We start from the raw sequence: 21,386 nt of genomic DNA, 5'->3' as shown, positions 1-21,386 counted from the left end.
CTGAACTGGGGCAAATGCCTCAATTTCCTCCGCTGCAAAGGGGACTAATGCTTACCATGATGTATCTAAAGTGCTCGGCACGTAGGAGGGGCTTAATGAAGGGCTATTATTGCTATTGTTGGTATCCTATTTTATACATATATCCTTCTGGAAAAAACCTCTTGAAGAAAGCAAACCCCTGAAAGGACAAACACATTTCAGGCCCTCTCTGAGCTTCGGCAAAGAACACAACACATTCCAGGCTGCCTTCGTTCCAGCTAAATTTTATTTGTCGGATTTTTGACAGACGTCTAAATTATACATTGAGTTTTCCACATGACCAAACACCACGTCTCTTCCTTTGATTATCATTTTCAAAAGGGATTATAAAAAAAGAACCTTTTGATGGATCAGACTGAACCCTGAAACCACATGGAGTGCAGAGCTAAAAATAAAAGGAAGTAAGAACTGGTCCCCGAGAAGGAAAGGAAAGGGAAATCAAAGCAAACTCTGACGGGAATGGAGAGACGAGTCCTGGTGGGGGTGACACGGTGTCACCCTCCAGGCCAGGCCGGAAAAGGAGCGGCCAACAGTGAGGGTGGGGCGCAGAGTGGCACAAAAATAGCCACTACTTTAGTCCAGAGGGGAATAAAGAAATTTGTCAAAAGCCAGGAGAGAGCAGTGGAGACGGAGGGAGGGAGGAAGGAAGGGGGCAGGACCGTGTCCTCCCAGCAGCCGTGGGAGCTGCAGACTCCTTTAACCCTGGCACATTTCTAACCGCCGGCATAATCGCTGACTTTCAGCTGTGCACCGACATGTTCCCCAGCTCAGCCCACATCAATGACACCCTTGTTTCCATAGTAACCAAGGGAGAGTGAAGGGGAAAGGGTGTGTTGCACTGGGTGCAGGGAATCCAGCCAAAAGCAGCCACACGGGGTAGGTCAGGAGGAGGGGAGGGCTCCAGTTTTTCCCACAACTGGCTTGAGCACCTATCAGGAGCACACCCCCAGGCCTCGCCTGCCCTCCGGCCTCCAGCCCTCTCCCCCGCACATTCAGATGCAATTGTGTGCAGGGCAAAAGTCTCGCTAAGATTCACTGGGGACGGGAGGAGGAGAAAAGGGGGCTCCCCTTTCCAGCTTCAAATTCTGTCTTCTGGTCAGGGGGCAGGAGTGGGCAGGGAAGAGGCAAGAGGGCTTTAAAAAGCATTTTGTTTTTAAATGGGAGCTTTCAAACTCTGCCTTTTCCAGGCTTCTCTCATCTACCCCAGAGCCCCAGGAGGGTTCCAAAGGGCTCAAAGGGAAGATGAAAGCGTGTGACATCTGCAGCGTCTCTGTGTCTCTGCAGCTGAGGAGCAAACCGGAACATTTACAGAGGCCGTTATCAGAGGAGTGGCTTCTGCCTGCTAGCAGAGGCCTTGGGAGGGCTCTTTAAAACAGTCCCCTAAGTTGGTGGTAAAAGAACAAAAATATTTTACAGACCCTCCACTGCCAGAGTCAAAGTTCCATAGTGCAGTGTTCCAAAATTGCAGACCTCCAAGCAGGCATTTTGCCCCTCAGATAACTTGTCCCTGATGAACTATCTGGAAGAAAAAACAATTTGCAAGTGCTAGAGCCACATTTGCAGCCTGGTAGAAGGGGGATTTCTGATTCCTTGTAATTCTGTGTTGCCTCTGTTCAAAGTAGGAGAGGAGCTTGGGTGAGCCAGAGAAGCCAGTGGAGGAGGTTGCAGAGAGCAGTTAGCTCTGCGGTTTAAAAAAAACCCTCACTTTCTTTTGTTTTGCAAGTCCTTACAGGTCTGTCCACAGCAACTCCGGGGCACCTTTTCATGGCTGGCTTTAATGACTTTCACGCCAGACCGCTTTTGAAGCTGGCTATGCCTCAGTCTCTGCTGCATACTCTTAGCCAGAAAAAGCTGGGTACCGAGGGCCAGGGGCTGCAGTGGCCCCTTCAGTCTGCTCACATGCCCTGATGGGCTTGGGAAGGGCCACCTCCCAGGATGAGAAGGCAGCTGGCCCCCAGGGACCCACCAGTCACTGGACAGTCTCTTATTCATTCTCTGAAAACCCCTGAGCTCAGGCACCAGAACAGAGTTTAATTCAGCAGCCGGGCAATGCTCTGGCCTGTTTCCCCATGTTTGAAGCTGAGGATTTCTGAGGTTCAGGGAAACAAGCTCATTTTGAGGGGCAGGAGAAATGTTCTGCTATTCCTCTCCAATCCATCCACAGAGGACAGACACTCTGCTGCAGAGAGGCAGAGGAGCCCAGCAGCTGGGGTGACTCTGGCTTCCCTGGACACGACCCCTGCAGTCACACATACACCCATGTCCTTCCCAGCAGCAAACCCTCTCCACCCAGGAGCATCCCACACCACCAAGTTGCCAGCACTGTAAAAATTGATCTCTCTAAAAATCGATCTGCCTGGCTTTTCTCAGTGGAGCAGGTTCATGGTAAGCTGCATTGATTTCTAAAATCTGATAGCAGCAGCCTATTGTGATCGTTTAAACACAGAATTCTTTGAGCTTTAGAAATCCCATCTATAGGATGGCCACGGAGAAGCCAGCTAATCTCAGAGTCGGCTGCTCACTGCTCCACTGAGCTGGAGAAAGCCTGTTTACGCTAGCCTGAGCCCTCGATGTGAGAGCTTTTTAAGGACCTTGTAATTTTTCTGGAATTAAACCTCCCACCTCTCCTTACATTCCAGATGTCATTACAGTCAAAAGTCATAAGAATTTGCTTCTCTGTGTGGCTGGCTGGGGTGGGGGCGGGGGCAGGGGTGGGTGGGATGGGGTATGTTTCTGTAGTGACTTGTCTGCAAGAAAGGGTTTTTTTTTTTTTTTTTCTGTCCAAAGAGTGAGGATTACATACGCAGTCTCTGACCTGCAAGACGATGGGATAGTTTAATTATCTGCCTTTTCTCCCCCCACCCCCACCCAGCAGCTTCCTGCCGGACAGACTGAAGCCTGGCTGGGCTGGTGATGGTAAAAATCACTGACAGCAGCAGCAAACACTGTCTGTGGTTTCAAAACCATGGAGGGAATGCAAGGGATGGGTCAGTAAATAAATGAACTCAGCAAAGCTGCTTCTTCCTCTTTTTCTTTTTTTTTTTTTGAGAGGAAAAAAAAGCCCACTGGAATTGTCTAAACTGCAATGCAATCTCTTGCTCATTTAAAAGATCTCATTTTCTAATCATGTGCTTTGAGACATTTGATACTATTTCAATTATGCAGAGGAAATAATATAATTCCTTTATTTGAAAAAGGATACTGAACCTCAGAGATCAGTTAAATCTACTGCTGGAATGGGGATTCTTTCTAAACTGTGTTGTTCCCTCCCTTCAAACAGCTGTAGCTGTACACAGATGGAAAAACATTTGGTCAGAAAGCAGCAAATTAGTGTTTTTCAGGACCGAATTCGGCTCCCGCAGCTCCCGCGTCTCCATTCGTCTAGATTTTATTTCTTCTTTGCATTGACATTTTTGCAGACCCAGTTCATGCCATCCTTTGAGGGAAATGGGCAGAGAAAGGCAGTGTTAGTTGGAAGAAAAGCGCCACACACGCCAGCCTGGAGGGGCGGGCGGTGGGGGTCCCAGGCCCTCCCTCCCAGACCGCCAGCTTTAGGGAGTTTGCTTGGCTCAGGGGCCCACCTCGGTGACCAAGGACAGTGACCTCCCAGGAGGAGGAGGAGGAGGAGGGAGGTCTCTGAGAGCACAAGGCGGAGATGGGAGGGGGAATGCCCAGCGCCTGAACTTGAGATGGGTCCTCAGGAACTCCCTCTGAAAAAATAAACACATCTGCCTGCATCCAAAGCCTGATTGAGGAGCTATCAGGAATGATTCCAGCCATTTTTGGCTTTTTCTAAAAGCTGACCTTTGCTAGGGCATTAAATTCAATAAGCCACCCTTCTGGTGCCCCAGTGTGTTTACAGTGTGACAGTGTACACTTGGGTTAAATTAAATTTCTTTTTGGAAAAACAAACCCACCGCAGTGAGTGTTGAGAGTCACATACCAGGGCGATGTGCATTTACTTCTCTTCCTGCAGCACTTCAGATAGGTTTAAAAGGGTCTGGCCCGCTTCTTATAGCTTTAAGCACCAGCATCCAGAGGGACTGGGGAGAAGGTTCCCTTAAAGGCACAATGACCTTGAAAGCGCCCTCTCTTAGAAGGCTGCAGAGGGACCCAGGTAAAAACCACACAATGCCTACAGCCACCTGGCAGGCGGCACAATTCCTATGGATGCCAGGCCTGTCAGAGGTGAACTCCTTCTCAACCCCCTTTGGAGCTAGCCCTGGACACTGTGCCCTTCCCTAGAGTCTCCCCAACCTTCAAGAGTGTGTAGAGTTTCCTCAGAAGCCCAGAACAAAATCCAAGGCAGCTGCTGCCATGAGTCCTTCCCCTTGCATCCGTAACAGAGGCTCACAGACAGAGGTCCCAGCTACATCTGCACACATCAGCCATACTGGACACGCCACTGAGTCCCACATTTCCTGTGGCCATGGATCTAGCTGCTGAACCTGAACAGCTGAGACAGCTTACAGTAATAAGTATCAGCTGACACCCTTGGCCATTCGGAACATTAATCCCATAAACAATACATCACTGCAAAACAACCAGCAGGCATCCTCTCTCCCGGCTCATCTGACCGTCACCTGAATTTACAGTGATTACGACCCCGCCAGTTGCTGTCAGCGCACTTGGGCAGCAGAACCAGATAATCTGACGGCTGTCCCAGAGCCGACCTCTGACCTTTGCCAAGATGAGGCCGCGGTGTAGAAAGCCCGAAGGTGGACAGCACCTGGCGGCAGCAGGGGGAAGGGCAGAGGAATGCCGAGGTGGGAGAAAGGGGGAATCCAAATGCATCTCTAATTACAACGGGGTCAGCTACTAACTCTGAGAAGCTAAGGCCAATTTTAAGACCATTTTATGAAAAGGATTAATTTAAAGAGAAGCATGTTTAATTTTAGTAGCTAATTGGTTTCCAGAAAAAAAAAAGATCACCTGCCAAGAGACAAAAAAGATTTTACAAATAAAAGAGGGATGAATAAGATACGCATCTTCTCTCGCCTGGGAAGCTGAATAGATCGGCACTTACACGGCACTTTCCACCTTCAGGCGCTCGCACAAGCACTCCAAGGTGGGCACCTCTCCTCTGGGGGGGCTCGCACTCAAACCGTCTTCTCAGAGAAATCAAGGACAGTGTGCCCACACTATGTGAACAGCGCTTTGCCTTTTTCTTGCTTTATGGCTGATTAAGGAGAGATTATTGCAAGTAACTGAACACGAATGCAGGCAAAGAGATAGGAAAAATATTTACTCAGCTGCAGGAGCCCAAAGCAGAAGGTGGAGGGTGCGGGGTGGTTTTATACCGGGTCTCTGTTATGGAGGCAAAGGAGGGTTCAAACGGCCGAGCCCTGCGTATCTGGTGTCTCCAGATGCCTGTGAGGACCAGCCATGGTGAAGTCCTTCCAGCCACTGTCCTGCCAACAGAGGGCGCGTGGAGGCCAGTCCCTGCCAGCTGACCCCCAGCCTGGGCCCCTGTGGCTGCCACTGCAACCCTGAGTGTGCGAAGCACAGGGAGTGTAACAGAGGCCCCTCTAATCTGAAGCGCCTAGGGCTTGGGGAGTGGCATCTTTCTTGTGCTAGCCAGAAGAGAACTGGGCTGGAAGTGGGAGGGGAGGGAAGGGGAGGCATTGGCCAACAGTGGTACCTCCTCAATCACGTGGCTATGGATCTAGCTGGGGCAAGCTTTGTCAATCACATTGGGGCAAGCTTTGTCAAGCTGCCTCCTGGAAAGGAAAGGCAATGGTGGTGCCCAAGCTCGCCCAGGGGAGGCTCCCATCAGACTTGCTGGAGGTTATATTCCCAGAACCTAACATGATGTCTAGCCCACAGCCCACTTAATTCACATCTTTTAAGTCAATCCTTGTAGAAGCCTGTGAAGTAGATGCTAGTGTTATTTCTCTATCACAGTTGAGGAGATGAAGGCACAGGACAGAGCAGGGCAAGGGCAAGCTGTGGTGCCCAGCGTGGTGCTCCAAAGCTGCTTACCAGTTCTCCATGGATGTGGGTACCTGCCAGGTGAAGGGCTCTGCCCCAAGCTTAGAGAGGAGCTGGGAAGCACCCTGAAGACAGGAAAGGGAGGAATTCTAGTTTTATCCTCCTCATGACTTCCGCTGAACGCAGGGGCCTGAGACTGGAGTAGCCCCAGCCAAGCCTCCCTGCAGCTCTGATAGTGCCAGAGGCTGTTATGGGCTGTTCAGTTCTCAAGGTTCCTGGGCTGTGGGTATCTATGTATGCAGAGGCCTGGCTATCTACCTGGCTGCACAATCCTCATATATTAACCATCCACCCAGACCACCACCTCCAGTGGAAATGCTACATTTAGAGACAACATACTTGCAAGAGGAGGAACCTTCTGCTTCTCATGTTTAAATAAATGTTCCACACTACTCTTGCTTTCATCTGGCAAGGAAGGTTTTTTTTTTTTTTTGTTTGCTTTGAGACGGAGTCTTGCTCTGTCGCCCAGGCTGGAGTGCAGTGGCATGATCTCAGCTCACTGCAAGCTCTGCCTCCCAGGTTCACACCATTCTGCCTCAGCCTCCCGAGTAGCTAGGATTACAGGCGCCCACCACCATGCCTGACTAATTTATTTGTATTTTTAGTAGAGACGGGTTTCACCGTGTTAGCCAGGATCGTCTCAATCTCCTGACCTCATGATCTGCCCACCTTGGTCTCCCAAAGTGCTGGGATTACAGGCGTGAGTCACGGTGCCCAGCTTTTTTTTTTTTTTAAACAGACAACTGAGAAAAGGTGATCATTTACTTGAAGTAGGTTACTGCTCTGCTTCTAAAGAAGGAAATGAACTCATAGGTTTGTTTAATGGTTGAACTTTTATTGTTAAAAACTGGTTTGACCAATTTTCTGCACATTTGATCTTCATTATGGGGATGACAATCTTATGGTATGAAGAGTCCTTCCTCCCTTCCTTCCCGGACCCTCCCCTGACCAATCTTGCTGAAACTGAATTTGAATTGATTAGCTTCAGTTCAATAACAGAGACTAAAGAGACTCAGTACATGGAATTTCAAATACTGAGCTTTGTTTGGCCTCCCAGAGAGGAAATACAGTTCCCAATGTCACAATATTATTCTATCCTATAACCACTGGGAGAAAGAGCAGGCCACCCCTAAGCATATGGGGGAAACTCACCCCTCCCAGATCTCTGCATCCCAGAAGTTAAGGTGCACTGCTTCTTTCCAAGGGAAGAGTGGTCTCTGACTACACTGCTCTCTTAAATTTGATCTCTGTATATTGTATCCATCACCGCTCAGTAGTTGGAAGGAAGCAGTGGCAGCCATGGCTGGGTGAGCCTGGTTTTTAGAGCCATGCTGGTTATGTGGTCACAGCAGTAATTGCTTTAAGATGACAAGGTGCTCGGATCCTTGCTGAGCAATGCAGCCTACCCCATTGTGCCATCAGGCCCCCACGGTCAAGGAGCAGCTGGATGCTGCGTACATCAAATATGGCTCACTATTAGTTTTTTTTTCTGGTGACAAAGGGCATTGCACCAGAGAGGTAGCGAAATCGAATGTCCTGAGACTGCTTTCTTAGTCTCCAGAAAGGTTTGAAAATTTAAAAATAAACCTGAGGTCTGATTCACAGGTAATAAGCAGTTCCAGATATACCTGGAGTCAATAACAACTGATGCCAGGCCTAGAAAAAAGTGGTAAATGTCGTTTTTCAAAATATCGGGGCCAGGCGTGGTGGCTCACACCTGTAATCCCAGCACTTTGGGAGGCCGAGGCAGGCGGATCACCTGAGGTCCGGAGTTCAAGACCAGCCTGGCCAACATGGTGAAAACCCGTTGCTACTAAAAAAAATATATATATACAAAAAATTAGCCAGGCGTGGTGGCGGGCGTCTGTAATCCCAGCTATTCAGGAGAGGCTGAGGCAGGACAATCGCTTGAACCCAGAAGGTGGAGGTTGCAGTGAGCCAAGGTTGCGCCACTGCACTCCAGTCTGGGCAAGAAGAGTGAAACTCCATCTCAAAAAAAAAACCAAAAAAAAAATTAAAATTCTGTGGCATATTAGGGAGAAGTCCTCCAAATCAAGGAAAACGAAGCAAAACCAAGAAATGGGCGAGTGAGCATTTAGTGTTCCTCCGGAGGCTGACTCGCAGATGGATTACAGCTCGGCGCTCGGACTACTCATGGCCCCTTCTGTGGACACAAGGCAGCTGAAAGCCTATGTGACCTGCTCATGGCTCCTGTCTTCAGGAGGAGGAGAGGGATGTAGGGCAGACATCACAAAAAAAGGTGAGCATGAGGGGGTGGCCTGGAGAGCAACACCCAGGGCACGATCTGCTGGCTCAAGTCTATGGGAGGAGGCAAGTCTCTGTGGTGACCATGGCTAGAGGTCAGGTTAAAACTTCGGATCTCTGCTTTGAGAGGAAATTCAAAGCCAGTATCATTTTAATTACACACCACACACACACATGCACACTCACAGTATTTTAGAGAGAAACTGTCTTCAAATGCCTGAAACTATAACAGCAGGAAGAGCTGTGGTTTGGGGTTCAAATTCAGGTCTGCGGGTGGAAGAGGGATGGATTTCTCGATACTTTTCTCTGGCTCTAAGCCAGATCCTTTGTTCACTATTTTCTAGACACCAAAGGGGGAAAAAAAAAGACTGAGAGTCCCAGTGCGAATGTTTCATCCTAGGAGGGGCCCTGGCAACCTGGGCCTGACCTCGAGGGCGCAGAGTGACACTTCCTCCACGTTGATAATGGAGTCTAGCTGAGGAAGGTTTCAGTTCTCCCTCCCAGATATGTTTCAGTTTCTCCTCCTTCCGCTTTCATCCACTTGACATAACTGGGTCTCTCCTCATCACTCCCCTGGACAGTGGGCCTCCTGGCAGGGCAGAGTTTCTGAGATTGAGGATCTCCTTCCACTTTTCGTGCCCTTTACCTACTCTCTGCTCCTGATGGTCTCCCACGAAAACCTGCTTTAATTATACGATGGGCTGGCTTTGCAGTCAGCGCCAATCAGGAAAAGAAACCCCGGGTCCATCCTCTCTCAGAAGTCAGTTTCCACACCTGAAGCAGGGGCTGGTGAACAACACGTGGTATTTCCCACCCCTGTAACAGCTTCGTATGTGCTGCCTTCAGGACACCAGGTGGAATGGGACCCCGAAACCCATCCCAGGAATCACTAACTTTCTTTCTTTCTTTTTTTTTTTTTTTGAGGCGGAGTCTCACTCTGTCCCCCAGGCTGGAGTGCAGTGGCGCGATCTCAGCACACTGCAAGCTCCGCCTCCCGGGTTTACGCCATTCTCCTGCCTCAGCCTCCCGAGTAGCTGGGAATACAGGCGCCCGCCACCTCGCCCGGCTAATTTTTTTGTATTTTTAGTAGAGATGGGGTTTCACCGTGTTAGCCAGGATGGTCTCGATCTCCTGACCTCGTGATCCGCCCGCCTCGGCCTCCCAAAGTGTTGGGATTACATGCGTGAGCCGCCGCGCCCAGCCGGAAGCACTAACTTTCATAGTCTCAAATCATGTGTTTAAGCTACTCCACTAATGAGAAGTGATGTACCTGCCCTACTTCATCCACAGAGGGGCGTGGCTCGCCATCTAGCAGCTCCGTGGCTGTTTCCCTAACTCGCCCCTGTGAGGCAATTATTTAGCAGTACAAGACAGGTCTCTCAAATATGTTTTGATTAAACACGTACAATGTACGTGTCTGTCTTTAAACACTTGAAACTGCAACAGAAATTCCAGGTCCCTTTTGTTATTTTTAAACCTTTGTATATTTTCTTTCAGAGTCATTAGAATCAGATATCCCCTGACTTGCCTATTTAGAGCCTAATCATTTGGGCCAGCTTTTAGGGAGGTGGGGTGGGGTGGGGTGAGGTGGAAAAAAAATAGGAATTTAGGGCATTTCAGTAATTATCGCACAGTTTTCATGTTTGAAATCATTAGATCTTAATGATATTTTTCTAGTAAAGTCTTTCAGTTTTAGAATATTTTTAGCCCTAATAAATAAAAATCACTAAAAGCCTGTACTTCAACTAAGCAATGCTGGAAAGGAATTCCACTTAAGTTTAATGGCAAAAACCAGGAAGCTGGTGTGCGGACAAGAGCTTGGGTCAGAGGCACCACCTAAGGGAGGTACATGGTCAGCCAGTGGCTCACAGTGGGAAGCATCTCCACAGCCAAACTCCACGACCTTTCTCTAGTACCCAAAGGTTACCACGAAAGGACAATAGACAGCAGATTCCCTTCTTAATTAACATTTTTATTAAATAACCCATTTCAAATAATGGTTAAATTCTCTAAATTTATATCATTCTATTAACCATAATCTAATCTCATTAACCTTGAAATCCCAGTCTTAACTACCCAATTCTATACACCATGGTACTATCTACTAAACTAATTAAGTGACCTTCAAACTATTTCTCCTCCATACAAAAATCATTTTTTATTTTTTACTCATAGTTTTTTGTTGGATCTCTCTTGATATCATTTCCTGTGAACTTGGTTGCTGAAGGCCCCAATCTGGGAAGAACTTTCTTATCAAAATCAAATCATATACAATAATCTCACATTACTCACTCAAACCGGTTTATTTTGCAGCACTCCCCTGCCTGTCCCCAACTCCACCCTCTAACTGCCTAGTAGCTTGCTGCCTCTTTTGTGGCCTAAAGATCCTGTGAAGGGCACTGAGTGCCTACAGTGGTTACAAAGCCAGGAACATGGAGCTCTATCCTTTAATCTCCACCTGATGGGAGTTGGGGGAGGTCGGGGGGTTGGGAAGAAAATGACAGGAGCTCCCTCTCTACCTCCAGGCTTCTCTGAAGCAGTGTCCTTGACTTTAAATGCCACAGCTCTAAATACTGATTCTAGATCACTCTAGTCTTCCTTTTTCACATCCCTAAGGCTGGTGGAAGATACAAGAGCCTTACTGTTAATTCTTGCTTTGCTTTTTGTTCAACACTCTGGTCAAGCAAAAGAAAGATTCCAGAGCTGTACTCGCACTTTCTTACAAGTATGCACACAAACTGTATTGCTTTTCTTCAGCCCCACCTTCATAATAGCCCCCAACCTCAAGATGCTCTCAGCTTTCTAAATTTGTGTTCTAAACCTTTCAGACAGGCTCATGCTGAAGTGGTTTGCAGAAACACAAGAAAATTACTATCTTTTCATGGGTCTCATCTTCGTCAAAATAACCTTAGGCCTTATGACTTCCATCCTGTGTGCAATCGGAGTAAAACATGTTAGACAAATTTTGATTGTTTGTTTATTTTTATTTATTTATTTATTTTGAGACACAGTCATGCTCTGTCGCCCAGGCTGGAGTGCAGCAGTGTGATCGTGATCTCGGCTCACTGCAACCTCCATCTCCCAGGTTCAAGCGATTCTCCTGCCTCAGCCTCCCGACTAGCTGGGATTACAGGTGTGCACCACCATGCCCAGCTGATTTTTTTTTTGTATTTTTAGGAGAGACATGGTTTTGCCATGTTGGCCAGGCTGGTCTTGAACCCCTGACCTCAGGTGATCCACCCGCCTCGGCCTCCCAAAGTGCTGGGATTACAAGCGTGAGCCACCGCACTCAGCCTTGATGTTTTAAAAAGCAGCCAGGACCAGGCAGGGTGGCTCATGCCTGTAATCCCAGCACTTTGGGAGGCTGAGGCAGGCAGACTCCCAAAGGTCAGGAATTCAAGACTAGCCTGGCCAACATGGCAAAATCCTGTTTTTACTAAAAATACAAAAAATTTGGTGGGTGTGGTGGTGCATGCCTGTAATCCCAGCTACTTGCAAGGCTGAGGCAGGAGAATCGCTTGAAGCTGGGAGGAGGACGTTGCAGTGAGCCGAGATTGCGCCACCACACTCCAACCTGGGCAATGAGAATGAAATTCTGTCTCAAAAAAAAAAAAAAAAAAAAAAAAAAAATTAGGGGGCACCTGCTTTTCTGGTACACAGTTCCTCAGTACAAAGCAGGGGCTTTCTGTCAGCAGAAGCCTCCCAGTGGGAAAACAACCTGAAGTAGCAGGAAACAGACACCAACCCTAGGGCCGGAGGAGATAACCAACAGAAGAAACAAAAACACTTCTAGGATGACTAGGACGTGTATGATTATTGGTGGCTATCACCTTGGAAGTACAGGCAGTTAGCATCCGTAATATTAGACACAACACAAAGTCCCAATCCAATCAATCATCAAAGAACCCTAGAGTTAGAGACAATTCTCAGTCTTCTGTTCTCACATCCCTCCCAATGGGGAAGCTTGCTGCACATGTGGGGTGGCTTACCTGGGGCGCTCTTGGAGCACCTCATGATTTCTGATTGGTCGCTAAGCAGAAAAGAACCAAATTCCTCCATGCCCTTCCTGTCTTGGAATGAATGGCTCATCTGCCCATCAAGATCAGCCCAACCAATGAGACAGACCACCTCGGTTAGCTGTCATGTTGCCAGGTGGCCAAGGCTTCCTGTAATCTTACCTGAACGCCCTCTCCTGTGAGAGCTGAGCAAGACTGGATCTGCCAGACTCGGTCGCGGATGGTATGCAGGTTCAGTCCTTCTGCAATTTCAGAGGCAGGAGCTGCTGTGAGCAAATCCTGCTTATTAGCAAAGATGAGCACTGGCACACAACTTAGTTTTTCTTCCTCCAATAATTCCGCTAGTTCCTGGATTTTGAGAAGGGAGAGGGAGGGAAGGTTAAAATCTATAAGTCTATGATATGTAACCATATACTACCTTTTTCTTTTTTTTTTTTTTTTTTGAGACAGAGTCTTGCTCTGTCACCCAGGCTGGAGTGCAGTGGCATGATCTCGGCTCACTGCAACCTTCGCCTCCCAGGTTCAAGTGATTTTCCCAACTCAGCCTCCTGAGTAGCTGGGACTATAGGCATGCACCACCACACCCAGCTAATTTTTATATTTTTAGTAGAGACAGGGTTTTGCCATGTTGGGCAGGCTGGTCTAGGACTGCACACCTCAGGTGATCCACCCGCCTCGGCCTCCCAAAGTGCTGGGATTACAGGCGTGAGCCACCAAACCCGGCCAACCATGTACTTCTAATCAGAAAAAACATAACAGTGAAGCTGATCAGCTAGCAACTTTCAAGAGTAGTGATTCTCAAACTTTTTTCTTTCTTTCCTTTTTTTTTTTTTTTTTTTGAGACAGGGTCTTGCTCTGTCACCCAGGCTGGAGTGCAGTGGTGCAATCCAGGCTCACTGCAACCTTCCACCTCCTGGGTTCAAGCAATTCTCATGCCTCAGCCTCCTGAGTAGCTGGGACTGCAGGTGCACACCACCATGCCCAGCTAATTTCTGGTATTTTTGGTAGAGATGGGGTTTCACCATGTTGGTCAGTCTGGTTTTGAACTCCTGGCCTCAAGTGATCTGCCCGCCTCGGCCTCTCAAAGTGCTGGGATTACAGGTGTGAGCCACCGTGCCCAGTCTGATTATCAAACTTGAACCTGTATAAGATTCCCCTGGCAGATTCCTGGGCCCAATCCAGAGATGCTGACTTTGGAAAGTCTGAGCTAGGGCTCAGGAATCTACATTTTTAACAAACTCCTGAAGTGATTCTGTTATAGATGATTCACAGATCAAATTTTTTTTTTTTTTTTTTTGAGACAATATCTCACTCTGTCACCCAGGCTGGAGTGCAGTGGTGTGATCACAGCTTACTGCAGGCTCAGCCTCCTGGGCTCAAGTGATGCTTTCAACTTAGCCTCCTGATCAGCTAGCTGGGACCTAAGGTGATCGCCACCATGCCCAGCTAATTAAAAACATTTTTTTTGGCCGGGCGTGGTGGCTCACCTATGTAATCACAGCATTTTGGGAGGCCGAGGTGGGCGGATCACCTGAGGTCAGGAGTTCGAGACCAGTCTGACCAATATGGTGAAACCTTGTCTCTACTAAAAATTCAAAAATTAGCCACACATGGTGGCGGGCACCTGTAGTCCCAACTACTCAGGAGGCTGAGACAGGAGAACTGCTTGAACCCAGGAGGCAAAGGTTGCAGTGAGCCAAGATCATGCCACTGCACTCCAGCCTGGGTGACGGAGTGAGACTCTGTCTGAAAAAAAAAATTTTTTTTTGTAGAGACAGGGTTTTGATATATTGACCACGCTGGTCTTGAACTCCTTGGTTCAAGGGATCCTCCCACCTCAGCCTAACAGAGTGCTAGAATTATAGCGATGAACCAACACACCTGGTCCATAGAACACATTTTGAGAAACATCATTCAAGGGAGAAGACAAGAAGTGGCTTGAGATTCAAAACTTACCCAAGGTTATTACCTGCAAATAACTTTCAATGCGTGTGTGTGTGTGTGTGTGTGTGTGTATGAAATTTAAACTGAAAATGACAATTACTTTAGCAATAATTCTGTTTCATCAATCTCTCTAAAACATGCATGCACATGCTTCACATTTCATCAAACCTACATCCTAAAATAACTTTATTGGTCCATCTGGCAAGGTCCCTGATATTTAGGTTTAGGTTGGGGTCTAAATTATACGTGATTCTGTTTACAAAAACTATAGGAGAGGGTGTATATGTACTTAAATGATAGGCCCACCTTTTTCTCATTAAATTCACATTTTAGCTACTTAAAACACGTGGGCTTTCAAAGAGAACTGTACAGATCAAGAGGCAGATGACTACATAGGACCCCCTCTACCTCCAAGCTCATATTTCACAAGAGTGATAATCCAGAAATCATCAGGGTATGGAAGGGTGGGGGGTTGTTTCTAGAAGTCTGGAGACTTCTCAACTCAATTTCAAAAAACAGGACATAAGCATGAGAACTGCTACCTTCAGAAGGCCACCTGTGGTCATTCAGGATACAGGCCAAGGACTCCGCAATGAGAACTTTTTAAAAAACTTTTTTTTTTTTGAGATGGAGTCTCACTCTGTCACCCAGGCTGGAGTGCAGTGGCACAATCTCGGCTCACTGCAACCTCTACCTCCTGGGTTCAAGCGATTATCCTGCCTCAGCCTCCAGAGTAGCTGGGACTACAGGCACGTGCCACCACACCTGGCTATTTTTTTGTATTTTTAGTAGACACAGGGTTTCACCATGTTAGCCAGGATGGTCTTGATCTCCTGACCTCAGGTGATCCACCGGCCTTGGCCTGCCAAAATGCTGGGATTACAGGCATGATCCACTGGCCTTAAAAAAATTTTTAAATTAATTTAAAAGTTGAGCTTTTTTTTTTTTGAGACAGAGTTTTGCTCTTGTTGCCCAGACTGGAGTACAGTGGTGCAGTCTTGGCTTACTGGTTCAAGCGATTCTCCTGCCTCAGCTTCCCGAGTAGCTGGGATTACAGGCGCGCACCACCACACCTGGCTAAGTTTTTGTAGAGACGGGGTTTTACCATATTGGCCAGGCTGGTCTCAAACTTCTGACCTCAGATGATCCGCCTGCTTCGGCCTCCCAAAGTGCTGGGATTACAGGTGTGAACCATTGTGCCAACCTTTTTTTCTTTTCTTTTTCTTTCTTTTTCTTTTTTTTTTTGAGACAGGGTCTCACTCTGTTGCCCAGGCTAGAGTGCAGTGTCTTGATCACAACTCACTGCAGCCTCGACCTCCTAGGTTCAAGCCATCCTCCTACCTCAGCCACCCAAGTAGCTGGGACTACAGGTGCATGCCACCATACCTGGCTAATTTCACTCCTTTTTTGTAGAGATGGGGTTTCTCTATGTTGTCCAGGTTGTTGCAATGAGATCTAAGCACGCTTCTTCAAATCAGTTCACTCCACCCTTTGCCTCTTCTATCAGCAAACCCACCCTGGGTAAAATGTCCTTCACTTCTCTATATAAAATTGGGTACACAAATCACATCATGTAATCATGTTGACTTGTGCCCTGCATTTGAAGCCGTATTTGGGTTCAAGGTACACCTCATCTCCTGGCTTAAAAAATAAGAGCAGCTTAGTTTTGGCTTGTGCATTTCTTCCTGTCCTTTCAAATTTGTCAAAGTTACCCCTGAATCAATTAAGTAGGTATTGAAAAATATAAATAAAAATGAGAAGTGAATTGTTCCTTTGGGTTTATTTTCACATGGCCTGGGAAAAAACCTGAAGAGCCTTTGGGCATGGTGCTAAGTTCCACTCGTCTGTATCTCATATATTCAATTTGATTAAAGCTAAAAAGCTTTAATAAAAAACTGTTTAGGCTGGGCGTGGAGGCTCACTCCTGTAATCCCAGCACTTTGGGAGGCTGAAGTGAGTGGATCATCTGAGGTCAAGAGTTCAAGACCAGCCTGGTCAACATGGAGAAACCCTGTCTCTACTAAAAATACAAAAAAATTAGTCAGGTGTGATGGCACACGGCTGTAATCTCAGCTATGTGGGAGGCTGAGGCAGGAGAATCACTTGAACCTGGGAGGTGGAGGTTGCAGTAAGCCGAGACGGTGCCACTGCACTCCAGCCTGGGTAACAAGAGTGAAATTCCATCTTGGGAAAACAAAAAAACTGTTCAAAGAACTCTCAACTAATTTCAGACAACTGGTATTTTTGCCAGCTTGCTAGAATAACTGTCTTGTTTGAACTGTAAAGGTTAACAAACAAAACAAAACAAAAACTTCCCTCACTCTCACACATTTACAAGGTTGATTAATGAATACCTAGTTATCTGGGAACTATCTCAACAGAAGAATTAGTATTTAAAAAATATAGTAGGCTGGGCACGGTGGCTCATGCCTATAATCCCAGCACTTTGGGAGGTGAATTCCCGAGGTGGGAATATCACCTGAGGTCAGGAGTTCGAGACCAGCCTGACCAACATGGTGAAACCCTGTCTCTACTAAAAATACAAAATTAGCCAGGCGTGGTGGCGCATGCTAATCCCAGGTACTTGGGAGGCTGAGGCAGGAGAATCGCTTGAACCCGGGAGGCGGAGGTTGGGGTGAGCTGAGATCATGCCATTGCACTCCAGCCTGGGAAATAAGAGCAAAAAACTCCGTCTCAATAAAAAAAAAAAAAAAAAAAAAAAATATATATATATATATATATTTTAGACCTTCGATATAAAACAAAAGAATTATTTACCTGACCCGTCTCTTCAAATCTTTTTCTGTCTGCACTGTCGATTACATATATCTATAAAGGAAAAGAAGAAGGTTATTTCAGTGAGCAGAGATGGAAAAGACAGGGCAATTTCTGCAAAAGGAGCAGGTGATCCCCAATCAGCATATTCCAAGTGGCACAACATACAGTAATTCACTGGCGATTCTCATCTCATTTATGAAGGCCAAACAAATACACATTAATTAATTAAATAGGGATACCCAGAAAATACCTTCAGCAACGCTCCAAAGTCTAGGAATTTAGGAAAACCAAGTGGGATAAAATAGCTACATTTAATGGGCACTTGATGTTGTCAGTAAACATTACTAGGTCTACTCTATTAACCCTCATTACAACTCTACAATATAGATTTCACTGTTTTCCTTTTTTTGAGACGGAGTCTTGCTCTGTCACCCAGGCTGGAGTGCAGTGGCACAATCTCGGCTCCGGGTTCACGCCATTCTCCTGTCTTAGCCTCCCCAGCAGCTGGGACTACAGGCGCCCGCTGCCACGCCCCGCTAATTTTTTTGTATTTTTAGTAGAGACAGGGTTTCACTGTGCTAGCCAGGATGGTCTAGATCTCCTGACTTCATGATCTGCCCACCTCGGCCTCCCAAAGTGCTGGGATTACAGGTGTGAGCTACCGTGCCCAGCCTTTTTTTTTTTTTTTTTGAGACAGAGTCTCGCTCTGTCACCCACGCTGGAGTGCAGTGGTGCGATCGTGGCTCACTGCAAGCGCCGCCTCCCAGGTTCACGCCATTGTCCATTCTCCTGCCTCAGCCTCCCAAGTAGCTGGGACTACAGGCGCCCGCCATCTCGCCCGGCTAGTTTTTTTTTGTATTTTTTAGTAGAGACGGGGTTTCACCGTGTAGACCAGGATGGTCTCGATCTCCTGACCTCGTGATCCACCCGTCTCGGCCTCCCAAAGTGCTGGGATCACAGGCTTGAGCCACCGTGCCCAGCCTTTTTTTTTTTGAGAAAGAGTCTTGCTCTGTCATCTAGGTTGGAGTACAATGGGGCGATCTTGGCTCACTGCAACCTCCGCCTCCTGGGTTCAAGCAATTCTGCTGTCTCAGTCTCCTGAGTAGCTGGGACTACAGGTCCATGCCATCAAACCTGGCTAATTTTTGTATTTTTAGTAGAGATGGGGTTTACCATGTTGGCCAGGCTGGTCTTGAACTCCTAACCTCAAGTGGTCTGCCCACCTCAGCCTCCCAAAATGCTGGGATTACAACCATGACCTACGGCGCCTGGCCCGGCAGTGGTATACTCTCATCCTGATTGTTGCCTCCCCAGCTCCTCCCAATGTCTCCATGCAATGTCTGTTTCCTTCTGGACAATAGCTAAAGATAAGGATTACCTTTACTTTTTTAAAAAAAATAGCATAGCTATTGGTTAACTCAGTCATGTAAAAAATTTAAAAAGGCATTTTTTTGAGACAGAGTTTTGCTCTTGCTGCACAGGCTGGACTGCAATCGCGTGATCTCAGCTCACTGCAACCTCCCCCTCCTGAGTTCAAGCAATTCTCCTGCCTCAGCCTCTGGAGTTGCTGGGATTACAAGCATGCTCCACCAAGCCCGGCTAATTTTGTATTTTTAGTAGAGATGGGGTTTTACCATGCTGGTCAGGCAGGTCTCAAACTCCTAACCTCAGGTGATCCGCCCATCTTAGCCTCCCAAAGTGCTAGGATTACAGGCATCAGCCACCGTGCCTGGCCAAAAAAAAAAAAGATTTTGAAAGTTCCAAACAAATTAATAGTCAATTAAAAATTTTTCTGGTCTTTTGCCAGAAAGTATCAGGGAAAGTTAAACATTTATTATGCTCCTGACTCATCTTTAAACAGTATAGACCTTCACAAGTAAGTCATGAAAGCTACTCGAAAGTAAGGTCATATAATTCATGGCATGATGCTTTAGGCAAAGCCAATTCACATCATTTTTTGGCAATTGTTTTGAAATACTTATTTGGTTATGGGAGAAAGAACTACAGAAAAAGATTCTGTCTTGATAGAAGTTCAGCCAACTCCAGATCACCAGAGAGGGCTCGCCCAGCGTGTGGACGGAGGGCTGTTTGTTCCTCTTCTTGCTTCTGCTCCTCCCAGCTCCGGCTGCTACCTTTTGTCCATTTTATTGCTCCTAAAATTTCTCCACCAGATGTAGACAGCAACAAGAAGGTGTGACGCTAACCAGTGTGGCCTTCTTTTTGATAGCTTGAATGAAAGTCTACGGAAGGCTCGAATTGATCAGGTGTCTGGATAAACTTGTGGTTTTCAATTACATGTGCTTCCTCTAGCTTCAGTAGTATAGATAAGTAAGTGTGAGAAATTTGGAAATGATACAAGAGATGGTTATCTTGTTTTAGGGTGTTTGAGATCTCGATGTCCTACACTTTAGATATGGAAATGATTAAAGTTACTTTATTTTATTTACTTATTTATCATTTATTATTATTATTTTTTGAGACGGAGTCTTGCTGTATCACCCAGGCTGGAGTGCGGTGGCGCGATCCCGGCTCACTGCAACCTCTGCCTCCCAGGTTCAAGCAATTCTCCTGCTCCAGCCTCCCAAATAGCTGGGATTATAGGCGCCTGCCACCACGCCCGGCTAATTTTTGTATTTTTAGTAGAGACGACATTTCACCATGTTGGCCAGGCTGGTCTCGAACTTCTGATCTCAACTGATCCACCTACCTCAGCCTCCCAAAGTGCTGGGATTACAGGCGTGAGCCACTGTGGCTGGCCTACTTTGTTTAAATTATGTTACATTTAAACACAAAGCTGATATTAATAATACAGTAATGATTAGTAGTAACATGAATATACTTTGAAAATACATTTATTTTATCTATCAAAAGGCTGTTATTATTTCTGGGTCTAAAGAGAAATGGAAGATACCCTATCCCCTCCCTTCCATCACATTTCAAGTTTTATTTCTTAGTCACTACCCTCAAATTAATAAAGCTGATGTCAGATGTTCTCAATATCATCTTCCCGAAGAATAATTCTGGTACTTCTAGGAGTTGCCCTTAGTGTTTCAAACCTTTTTTTTTTAATTTTTTTTTTTTTTTTTTTGAGATGGGGTCTTGTATGTTACCCAGGCTGGTCTCAAACTCCTGGGCTCAAGGGATCCTCCCACCTCAGCCTCTTGAGTAGTTGAGATTATAGGTGTGCACCACCAGACACAGTTTTGAGAACAATTTAATTTAATACTCTAAAGCAAGGGTAGGGAAACTTTTCCTGTGAGAGGTCAGCAATCAATATTTTAGCCTCTGTGGCCCATACAATCTCTTTCACAATTCTTGAACGCTCCTGTTATCGTCAGAAAGCAACCACAGAAAATCTGTAAACAAATGTATGTGGCTATTAACTTCATGGACACTGAAATGTGAATTTCATGTAATTTTCACATGTTGTGAAACATTATTCTTTTGGCATTTCTTCCCCCCAACCACTTAGAAATGTAAAAACCACTCCTAGCTTGAAGGCTATACAAAAACTGGAGACAGCCTGGATCAATTTGTCGACGTGCTCTAAAGCAAGATTTGATTATGGTACTCTAGAGATAATGGGAAAGAATGAACCAGGCAACTCTTGTGTCAAGCCTCAAGCCTGCTCTTCTGGGCAGTGTGGAGTCTAGCGTAATAAGTCTTTTTCAACCAACAATGGAAGACTATTAAACAGACAAATATAACCCATCCACCACTGCCACTCTAAGCGGCTACAAAACTGGCAGACACGGCTGTGAGTCACAAGGCCTTAGAATCTAACCCCAGGGACTCAGCTGCTCCCCCAAACTTGTTTAATCTCAAACAGCACTGGAAAATAATGAAAGGTTGACCCTCAATCCAAAATATTATCTTGTACTAGTGCCTAGTACAAGGATGTGCTGGAGGAAGCTTCTCTAGGGTTGTTGTGAATCAATTTTTGCTCGATTGTACGTTAATTCCCGGGTACCCTCAGTTCATGTGAATGTGGAATCCAGGGTTACATTATATTACAACGACCTTGCAGTCTACCCTCAAGCTATTAGAGCTTATGATTTAAAATTACCCTTACCTGGAGACCAGAACGTTTCTGAGACCTCCTTATGGAGACTTAGAATCATTAATGTCCTTATATACTTCTCTTCCTTGGGTATTTCTTTCAAGATACCTTAATCCAGCAGATGAACAGATAGGAATGTAATTTCTCTCAGCCACCTGCTTTTTCCTCACTCTTGATTGAAAGAGGAAAAGGGAGTCTATAGTTTTTGAAACACGTATACACTTTTTTCTTTTTTTTTTTTTGAGACGGAGTCTCGCTGTGTCGCCCAGGCTGGAGTGCAGTGGCGCGATCTC

The 21,386-nt window shown here is 46.4% G+C and overlaps 1 protein-coding gene across 1 annotated transcript in view; it reads right to left on the bottom strand.

The window, feature by feature from the left end:
• Positions 1-247: 247 nt before the first annotated feature.
• Positions 248-21,386, bottom strand: part of ARL3 (ADP ribosylation factor like GTPase 3) — a 43,006-nt gene continuing 21,867 nt past the window's right edge. The window contains exons 4-6 of the mRNA XM_023206524.2: positions 17,034-17,084; positions 12,474-12,659; positions 248-3,475 (exon numbers count right to left, since the gene is read on the bottom strand). Of these exons, the coding sequence (XP_023062292.1) occupies positions 3,428-3,475; positions 12,474-12,659; positions 17,034-17,084 (285 nt within the window). The 3' untranslated portion in view covers positions 248-3,427. The remainder of the gene's footprint in view (positions 3,476-12,473; positions 12,660-17,033; positions 17,085-21,386) is intronic.

Source organism: Piliocolobus tephrosceles, chromosome 9 (genome assembly GCF_002776525.5).
Source record: "Piliocolobus tephrosceles isolate RC106 chromosome 9, ASM277652v3, whole genome shotgun sequence".
Classification (NCBI taxonomy): Eukaryota; Metazoa; Chordata; class Mammalia; order Primates; family Cercopithecidae; genus Piliocolobus; species Piliocolobus tephrosceles.
Note: the sequence above shows the minus strand (reverse complement) of the source record. Positions and strands in the feature narration are given on the sequence as shown.